A 10,197-nucleotide genomic window follows, 5' to 3' on the forward strand; every position below is an offset into this window, starting at 1 on the left:
GCATCAACAAAGGATCTCGAGCAGGAGAGACTGGGGATGGAAAAACGCAGACACATTTTTTTTTGTTCTTTTGTTTTTTTATTGTTTGTTCACAACCTTACAAAGCTCTTGACATATCATATTTCATACATTAGATTGAAGTGGGTTATGAACTCCCAATTTTACCCCAAATGCAGATTGCAGAATCATGTCGGTTACACATCCACAATTTTACATAATGCCCAATTAGTAATTGTTGTATTCTGCTACCTTTCCTATCCCCTACTATCCCCCCTCCCCTCCCCCCCATCTTCTCTCTCTACCCCATCTACTGTAATTCATTTCACGCAGAGACATTTTTAAGCAAACCTGGGGCCAGGTGGGACACGGCACTCTGATGGAGGAACAGTGACCCAGAACTAGCTCTGCAAGCTTGTTACGTAGGGTCTCATAATCAGGCAGTGAATCTCCAGGGCACTGTAAATTGTTTAAGGTTGTGAGTTATCAAGAGGCTTCTTTGTGGACTAAAAAGTGACAGAGCTAGAAACACTTGTGCAGCTATCCTACTATTCCAGTGCTGGGAACATCCTGCTGCACCCAGGACGCCCAAATCTACTGGAAGTCTGATAACTGTTAGTGTCAGAGCTGAGTAGTCAAGACTGATAACATCTTCAGCTCTTGGAAAGGAATGTTTCTAGGGCTTGGCTCTTGCTGACAAGGATCAGCCAATGGCTGGGGACTCATCTTCTCTCCACAAACTTTGATCTATGTTTTCCCGTATTGTTATGCTTGCATAGGAGGAGTTACAGAAAAATGAAACTTAAAAGCTAAATAAAAGAAGTCTGGACATGTAGTCAGCACCACACAATACTTCTGGACAGAAGGATGGCTCAGGTGAGTCTTCAGAAAGTGTTTTAAAGCTTTCATTTAAAAAGCAACGTGACAGTCTGTTAGCAGGAATATGTCTTTTGTACTTGTTGGGTACAGCTCAGGTGTAGAGGGGACAGGGATGGGGCGGGGCAGGTGGGCTGCAGGTCTGGGGCTCTCGCACAGCAGGAAAGGAACCATGGTTTGGGTCCAGGTGCCCAGAGGCTTCCCTGCCTCTGCTGCTGTGTGGGATTTGGTTTCCTGAGTGCTGGCTGCCTCCTGGCATCTCGCTGAAGGCTTTACTTTACCCAAACCAGCCTTCAAGAAACAGGTTGTAAAGGAGGAAACGGAGAATGAGATTCCAGTGAGGATCAGAGTGGGGAGTGTCCAAAGGTGGAGGAGGGTTTTGATTCCAAAGCCTTTAGTTTTGTGTTTAATTTAATTAATTCCACAAAACAATGTGAATGTATTTGCCTTATTTAAGAAACCCAAAGCAGAAAATCCAAGGGAGATCAAGAGAGGAAAGGGACCAGGGGGTGGGAGGAGGGGAGGGATGGGGGAGGTGTTGGGGAGTGCTATTTGCCAAAATATATTGCTATATGGGGTGCATGTGTGTATATTCAACAAAATGCTCATCATTATGCACAAGTATAATGCACCAATAAAAACATGTGGAAAGATAATTTTAAAAAGCAAAAGAAAGAAAACAAAAGCAAAGTCAAAGCCAAGAGCGTGAAGGATGGCAGCCCTTTTCCCTGGCTCCCTGCTCTGTCTCCTTCCCCTGAAGCAGCTTGTGGCCTGCCCTGCTATATATATTTCTATGCATTTGCACATGTATGTAGCTACCATGTAAATATTGATTTGTAGCTTTAGGTTTTATGGTAGCTTTTAATTGGGTTCCCTGAGAAGAGTTCATCTAAGACATACTTGAATCTTTTCCTTTGCTTAATTGTGTTTACTAGAACCAGTTTGATGTGCTTCAACACGTGTGTGGTTATTATTTTTTTAGTACAAGGGATTGAAAGCAGGACCTCGTGCAAGCTAGGCACGTGCTCTACCATTAAGCTACACCCCCAGCCCATTTTAATCTTCATTATGGGCCAGGTCTGCTAGTTGCCCAGGCTGACCTCAAACTTTTTATCTCCTGCCATGTCTCCCATATCACTGGGACTACAGCCATGCCAGAGCACTGCCAGCAGGTATTACCTTTCTGATGCTCTGATCAGCCCACCTTGGGTCAAGCTGACTCCTGATCCTTGCTGCCAAGGACTTGAACTCCCAGGAGATCTCCCACCTCCTCCAGGCAGCTGCACCCTCACTTCTCTCTGCAGCAGCTCAGCTCCCTGACAGCGTGCACTGGGCCCAGAGGCCGGGCTCAGCTGAGTTTGGGGAGGGATGGTTGCCTCAGATGCTCCAGAAATACAACTCACTCATGCGAACTTCAGAAAAGAACCCTTCCCTTCTGGCTTCCAACCACACCTGGCTTTCTCTCTCTTGATTTTGGCCTGGAGCCCAGACTCGAGCTGCCCCAGCTTGTCTGGGACCTTCTGGGAAACCCTGAGATCTCGGTTTCCTCTGGCTCTTCTGCTCTCTAGGCAAGTCACCTGACCAGCCTGAGACCCAGTCTTCTCATCTGTGGAGGAGGGTGATGGTAGTTCTTGCTGGAAGGATGATGGACAGTGGGGTCAACTGTTCTGCAGTGTTTGGCAGGTTGGGGTCTACACGTGGGTGCTCTGTACCTCATAAGCATCACTGAAGCCCAGGTTCATGGCTGGTGACCTTTAACGATGCGTTTTGGACCTCCTTGGGAATTATATCGATATTTGCTGATACAAACATTCTCTGTGCATAAAATGTGCTCTCTGCAGCTGGTGCACATCACCGCCCCACACTCCTGTGCTGCAGACCAACTGCCGTGGTCCCTCAGAGACACCCTTCCCATCTCCTCCTTAGCCCTGAGTACATTCCCAGGATAGCATGTACATGGTAAATGGAGAGGAGAGGCTTCCCACTCGTGTGAAGAGAGGTCTCTCCTCTCTGATTCCTCAGGTGATGAGTACAGGGATTCTGTAGGACTGGGTTGGGGCTCCTTGCATGTCAGGTTTTAGAACATCCCATACAAATGCCTCCTCTATCTGTGCATGATTTTTTTGTTGCAGGACAGAAGAAAACCAAAACGTGGAGACCTAATTGAAATTTTTCGTGGTGGCTTTGAGCACTGGGCCATCTATGTGGGAAAAGGTTATGTGGTGCATCTGACTTCACCAAGTAAGTATGGCTTCTCTATTAACACAAGGGTTGAGATAAAGAGTAAGAACACAGACACATTTATGTGGTGGTCCTCTTATTGGCTGGTAGAGCAAATGCTCAATCAGCATTTACTGAATGAGTCATGCTGGGACTGTGTCTCCTGTGGCTGTGTCTCCTGCTAGTCCTCCTTACCAGTGAGTTCAGGGAGAGACAGTCCACGTGTGTCCATTTTAGAGTGTAGTTCAGTCCCTGTTGAATCTACTATAGTTGATGATATTCCTTCCAAATATCCAGTCCTCTGTGTCTGTGGAGTTCTACAAGGTCAAACAACAGTAGAAGGAGTTGATCCTTCCATGAGTTTATACCTGGCTGCAGAGAGCAATGGACAGGTGTGGGCCTCCAACCTCCTCATGGCCAGTCTTTAATCCTGCTCCTCTGCCTCCTGACTGTGGGACCTGAGTGTGTGGCTTCACCTCACTCAGTTCAGCTCTATCTCAGAAGAGCAGGGATAGGGATTCCTGTCTCCCAGGCCGTGAGGGAGAGAAATGAAGGAGGGCAGGGAGAACCTGTGCAGGGCCTGGCCACGTGTGGGCCTCCTCCCTCTCTGGCCCAGCATCATGGCTTTAAGGGACACGTGGACATGCTGGAAACCCCACTCACCTGCACCCAGAGGAACACTGTCCAGTCCTTCAAGTCACTAGTAGAGTGGTGTGGTCATGCACCTGTGTGCACATAGGAAGTCAGTCAAGTGAGAGGCATTGAGACCTTCTGTGGCACCTAGAGCAGCTCACAAACTCAGGGACTTTGAACAGAAAATGACAAAGAGCTCAGCTCACAGCAGTGCTCACACTCAGTTGTTGAAGCGTCATTGAGGGAGTGCATTTGTCCCTGAGCCTGGCCACTAGGAACCTGCCCCCCTTAGGCTGTGCTGCTGCGGGTGCTCCCTGGTTGGTGTCCAACCCCTGGGATGGCAGCAAGGTCCTGCTCACAGCAGGAGAGGGATATCTGTCTGGGTTAGAGCTGGCTCTGGGGAAATCAGGACAGTGTCCAGTTAGGGCTGAATGTGGTGGGCCCTTTGTTCTTGTTGGTTTGTTTGGTTTGGTTGAATCACTGGGGGGTTGAACCCAGGGTGCTCTAACCCTGAGCTATACCCCAGCACTTTTAAAATTTTCCTTTGAGTTGGAGTCTCACTTCATTGCTTGGGCTGGCTTCAGACTGGCCTCCTCCTGCCTCAGCATCCCGGGTGTCTGAGATTACAGGCAGGTGCCCCACACCATGGCTGGCTAAGGGGTTTTGGTCTACATTCAGTCTGCGGCCTCCTTTCCATTTCTGTTTAACAATCCCCAAGATTACTCTTGGTTACTGGATGTCTGTTTTTCAGGAGACCTTTGTAGATGGTAAACCAGGACTCAGCAGATCCTTCCCAGGGTTCATGTGAATACAGATTTCATGTCTTAGTGCTCATAGGATCATCTGCTCACAGAGGTCATCTGAAAAGTGCATGGCTTCTGACAAACTTCACATCCCTTGAGAAGAACCTCATGTACAGAATGTTGTTAGTGCAACCAGGTGGAGAAGAATACCGAGGGCTTGGAGAACATTCCAAAGCCAGGTCTCCAGGAGCCCAGAGTTAATCAATTGATTTGGGAGGTGTGTCCAATGAGCAGGTCTCCTTGGTCCCACGAAGTACCTGGATCCATTTTTTAGATCCTTAAGAGTCTGGGTCCCCACCCCACGTTCATTGTCTTAGAAGCATCCTTTTCCACAGTAAGAGCTTCAGTTCCTTCCTATGTAGCAGTTAGGCTACTGAAAACCCTTTTGTTATGGAGTTTTGAAGCTCTGCTGCTTATGTCAGGCTGTCTTCCCTGAAGAGAATTTAATGTGCTGTTCAAACTATTTTCAGGCCTGGTAGAATCATTGGTCATGTATTTTTCTAATTCAGAGATTTCCACTTAAATAAAGGGCATGCTGACGAAAAATAATATCCAATTTCTTTTCATGATCAGCTTTGGAATTTCTTGAAAAATTCAATTATGTAGGAATGCTTTATGCATAATTATGTCAAGGTGAGAATTTGATTGACATTTCAAAAGTCATATATTGTTATTGGGGGTGAGAGCTATCCCAGGTTGCAGCATCCAGCTCCCTTAGGTTGGAAACCTTTGTATATTTTATTATCACAAATAATGAATAATCCAACATGAAAGAGACAGAGAGGGAGTGTGTGTGTTTCCAGGTAGATCCATTACCCACCACCAGGTGTATTAGGAATATCATGATTATTCTGGGCATCTTGGCATTGGCAAAATGTCAGGTGATCAATAGTGCTTAAAACGGGGGAAATCATAATACATTTTTATACATGTGATAAAAATTCTCACAAATTCTATCCCCAAATAAATATGATCAACTCCTTCTCCAATATGCTGTGAATATTGGTCTGTACCATGTGCACACCTGCCCTCTGCCTCATGTAATGGTACTACAGAAACACTCCATGTACTCACAGAGATTCCACTGATTTCAACTATGGTTCCAGTGAGTTTCTTAATACATATTTGAAGGTATCGTTTTCACTTTCTCATTTTAGTTCTGATTCCTTCAACACTGGACTCCAGGACCTCCCATGTGAATCATATGAAAGGAATTAATGATAGAGCAATCCAGGACATGCCTGAGTCAGGGAGGAGGGGGCACAGCAATGAAAGCATTGCAGCTGTCCTGAGCCACGCCAGGGTGGAAGGCTGCTTAGAGTACTACTCCAGCTGGGAAGGAGTGCAGGCTAAAGACACTGACAAGGAGAGGAGGCCACTTTCTGAAAACCACTTCTCTCCCAATGTGCAGTGAGGCTGTCTGGACTGGGGCCAGCTCAGAGCCACTGTGGCCCTGCCCAGGCCTGAGTCCACTGTTTCCACAGGTGAAGCGGCAGGAGGTGGTGTGAGTGGCTTCAGTTCCGTCGTGGGTAACAGAGCCATAGTGAAGAGGGAGCTGCTGTCCGTGGTGGCCGGAGGAGACAAGTACCGGGTCAATAACAAGCACGATGACAAGTATAACCCACTGTCACCCAACAAAATTGTCCAGCAGGCAGAGGATATGGTGGGGAAGGAAGTCCCCTATTCAGTGACAAGTGACAACTGCGAGCACTTTGTGAACACGCTGCGATATGGAGTTTCCCGCAGTGACCAGGTGTGTCCTCAGCCTGTGTCCCCTTCCCTGCGACCAGACCATTCCCCAGCTCACAGGGGCTGGGCACCTGCTGAGGGCTGGCAGTGCAACCAGAGTTGGAGATTTCCCAGCAGCGGGGGTCAGAGAAGCTGGCAGAGTGAGCAGTGGGGTCCAGGAGCAGGGGACCCTGGTCATGTTGGGCCCATTTTTTTCTGCTCAAGGACAACAGGAAACACGTGAGCTTTCGTGGGCAAGCTGATCCCTCTCCTTACTCTGCCAGGGTCACTCTATAGCCCGAGAGCAGCCATAGACTCTTTGTAATGAATAGGCGAGGCTGCGTTCCAATAGAGCTTGATTTCTTTTCATTTATTTACTTTTGTAAAAATAGGTGACAGGCTAGATTTGACCTATGGGACACTGGGTATCAAGGCTTAATTTAAAAGACCTTGAAGTGCTGGGTCTGTAGCTCAGTGGCAGAGCACTTGCCTGGTGTGCACCACCCACACACACACACACACAAAAAAAAAAAAACTAAGGAATATTACATCATCCTTATTATTATTTTATTTAAAGACTGCCTTTCTTTAAGTTAAATTGGGACCACACTAAGTTGCTGAGGCTGAACTTGAACTTGTAATCCTCCTGCCTCAATCTCCCTAAGCACTGGGATAACAGGCAGGTGCCACCATGCCTCACTGGAGGCCTCTCTGTTGTAGGGGTTTGTTTTCTTGCATCTTCCCTTCTTGGTGTCCAGGGAGGTTTGACCTTGGCCTGTGCAACACAGATTCAGGACAGGGGATGGTTGGGCTCTGGTGAAGAGGGGAGGTGGGCGGGAAAATCCATGCCTTCTGGAAGTGAGGGCTCCAGGCTGGTGCCCAGGCTTAAAACTGAGAACTGCCCATCAGCTCATGCACTGGGGTGCAGTGAGACCTGCTTTGTTGCTGTGACCTTGCTGAGTGGGTACCCTTCCTGTCAGCTGGGAGGGTAGACACATGTCTGGACCCAGGGGAGGTGTGCTGGTGGGGTGGGGTGGGGAAGTGCCTTGTCCTGCATCTAAACCTACTTCCAAAGTTGTACAGAAGCCACACGGATCAGTCCCCACACCCGGGGCCCTAGGGGTGCTTTCCTCTCTGCTGTGCTCCTGAGGGTTCAACTCAAGAAAGGCTGGTGCGCTTGGTGGTGGCTGTGCCATTTCATTTCTCCCTGGGGTGCCTCTTTGGGAACATTTTCTCAAAGGTATCTCAATGACTCGCCTGTCTTCTCCCTCTCACTCCTTTGTTCCCTTCTGACCTGTCTCCATAGGAAGCTCCTCTTCTGCCCGTCTCCAGCTCTTTCTCCTTCCCTCTCTGTATACAGTGTGCTGTGGGCACTGCAGAACCCTGGGCCCCTAGTGACTCTGCCCACACTCTGCACTGATAGACCACTGGCAACATGAAGCTCTGGCCCAAGGAACATCCCCTTCAAATACCTGCTTGAGGAAGATCTGACTGAAAAAAGAGTGTGCTATTTTTTTTCCCCAAAACAACAGCAGATAACTCTTGCAAGGCCTCCGTGTCCTAGTGCATTTACTAAAACAGGCTTTAAATAGGAATCCTTCCTCTGGCTCTATGAGATGCAGAGTGAGAGGTAGCAAGATCACGTAGGCCCAGATAGAGGCCTTAAAACTCAGAAGGGTTTTTCTGCAAAGGCTGAGAGGGGTTCCTTTGGAATTATTCATCAGAAAAGCCAGGGCCTCCTGCTGTCTCCATTGGACAGTCCAATCCCAACCTCATTGGTGCCAGGGAGCACTTCAGCCGGCCTCTTTGCATTTACTGGATCACCCTTCATCACTTTTTACCTCCCTGACTCTAGAGACCCCCACTTGCCCCTTCACCCTTCTCCTCATCTCCGTTTGAAACACCCCTCACCTCCCTGCCCACAGTGTTTCCTCTGGGATGTGGTGAAGAGGACAGGGACCATGGGTCTTTCCTGAGCTGCAGGTTCCTTGCCCAAGTATCTCTGCTCAGACTCCTGATGTGGAGAGTGACCCACCCCCCTCTTCTCCTCTATTGCAGGTGATTGATGGAGTCATCACGTTTGTTACTACGATTCTCTTTGGTGTTCCAGGACTCGTCTTCAGGGTAGTGACCAGAAAACTGCAGAACAGTTAATAAATCCAAGGCGTTATGTTGGCGGCACCAGTTAACTCTGGGGGATTTGAGCAAGCTGGTTTACAGATTTCACTCTCTTTTGTAATCATGAGCACTTGGGTTCCTAAAGCTGAATCAAAGCACAGGATGCCTTTATCTGAGGGAAATGCTGCCAGCACAAATTCTATTAAAGAGGAGATTGCACAATATCATGGTCTCAATGTTTGTGTCCCCTCCCATCCCAAATGCACATGTTGATTCTCTAACCACCAATGTGTGCTCTTCAGAGGTGGTAGTGTAAAGCCGTCACTAGGTATAGACAAGGTGGTGAGAATAGGACCCCCAATGTGGGTTAGTGTCTTAGAAGAAGAGGAAGAGGGACCAGAGCTCTCTTTCCCTCCCTCTGCCATGTGCAGCCTTACTGAAAAGTGGGCCAACTGCCTGCCAAGAAGAACCTCTGGACACCATGTCTGCCTCACCTTGATCTTGGATTTCCCAGCTGCTGTGATTTCAATTTAGTTTGTCCCTTAGAAATCCATGTTGTAACACAATTCCCCTTAAGAGGTATTAATTTTAAGGATTAATCCATTCATGTGGTTAGATAATTACTAGATGAGTGGGTTGGTGGTCTAGTGGTTATCTCAGGATGGGTTTCCTATAAAAGCCACCTTGGCTCTGTGTCTTAGGTGCTCCTTGTCTCTTTCTGTGTGATTCCTGCAATGCCTGAGGACTCAGCCAGCAAGAAATCCATCTCCAGGTGTGGCCTGATGTCCTTGGACCACACCATGAGCCAAAACTTCTTTCCTTTATCACTTGCCCAGTCTGTGGTGTTTCCTTATTAGCAACAGAGAACAGACTAAGACACCAGCCTCCAGAGCTGAACTGTGCACAGTAGGAGTCTGTGGTTTAAGCCACACCAACTGCAGCCTGCTGTCACAGCCTGTGCTGGCACACACAGGCTCCTGGCCCTTCAAGCTTTTCTGCTTCCTTCCTCTTCAAGGTAATTTTTATTGAAGTGGTGTGAGGACACACACAGGTCAGCAAGGAGACTGACCTGAATGACGGGCAAGAAGGGAAACCACCGGGTCAGCCAGGGCTGGTATCTCATGGGCTTGAGTTGTGTGGAAGAGTCTTGACCTTGAGTGTGACCCTGTCACTAGTGCCCACCTGCCTTCCTCTGGCCACTCTTGATGCAAACAGTGATTGGAGTCACTCCTTCCCTCTGCTCTCCATGTCTTGTTTCTGCCTGTCTCTTCCACCTCCTCAGAGCTCCTGCTTCCTCCCCACATCTGCTGGCCCTGCCTCTCATCTCTGATCCCTCATTCCCCTCTGCTCTGCTTTCTGCCTCAGCTCAACACCACTGTTCTCTGCTACCTGCTCCCACACTAGTTCCTGGGAGTATCTGTTTGGCCCAGTGCAACACACAGCTTGGCCTACCCATTGGCTGCCCTTTCATCACATTGCCCACTGGGCCAATTGGCTCTGCCCAATGGGGTCCATCACATAATTCCCACATGGCCACGAAGCAGTTTCACTTGCAGAGGATTGCAGGTCAGGCCAGGTCCATGACTGAAGTTCCTGGTTCAGGTGCAGTGGAGAATGATATGTGGGGGCAATCCTGGCTCCAACTTTGGCCCCTCAAGAACTGCTGAGAGCTTGGATCTTGCACCAGAGGTGATCCATTGTCTGGAATTAGCAATTGGAGCTCACATTACTCATAAGATCTGATTCCCCAATATAACACTGTTATTTGTAAAATTAAAACATGTGTAAATCAAACCTTTTACTAATTTTTTCATGGATAAAT

At 48.3% G+C, this 10,197-nt stretch overlaps 1 protein-coding gene across 2 annotated transcripts; it reads left to right on the forward strand.

The window, feature by feature from the left end:
• The first annotated feature begins 672 nt into the window (after positions 1-672).
• On the forward strand, positions 673-8,583 carry LOC144254483 (phospholipase A and acyltransferase 2-like). Of its 2 annotated transcripts, none has more exons than XM_077797698.1 (4): positions 673-873; positions 3,006-3,114; positions 6,014-6,282; positions 8,316-8,583. In XM_077797698.1, exons 1-4 carry the CDS (start codon positions 865-867, stop codon positions 8,409-8,411), a joined length of 483 nt encoding a protein of 160 aa, XP_077653824.1. In that variant the 5' UTR covers positions 673-864; the 3' UTR covers positions 8,412-8,583. The 2 variants fall into 2 exon arrangements, with proteins under 2 accessions (XP_077653824.1, XP_077653823.1); XM_077797697.1 differs by lacking the exon at positions 673-873 and adding an exon at positions 2,001-2,045.
• The last annotated feature ends 1,614 nt before the right edge of the window (positions 8,584-10,197 follow it).

The sequence above is a fragment of the Urocitellus parryii genome, chromosome 4, assembly GCF_045843805.1.
Source record: "Urocitellus parryii isolate mUroPar1 chromosome 4, mUroPar1.hap1, whole genome shotgun sequence".
Lineage (NCBI taxonomy): Eukaryota > Metazoa > Chordata > Mammalia > Rodentia > Sciuridae > Urocitellus > Urocitellus parryii.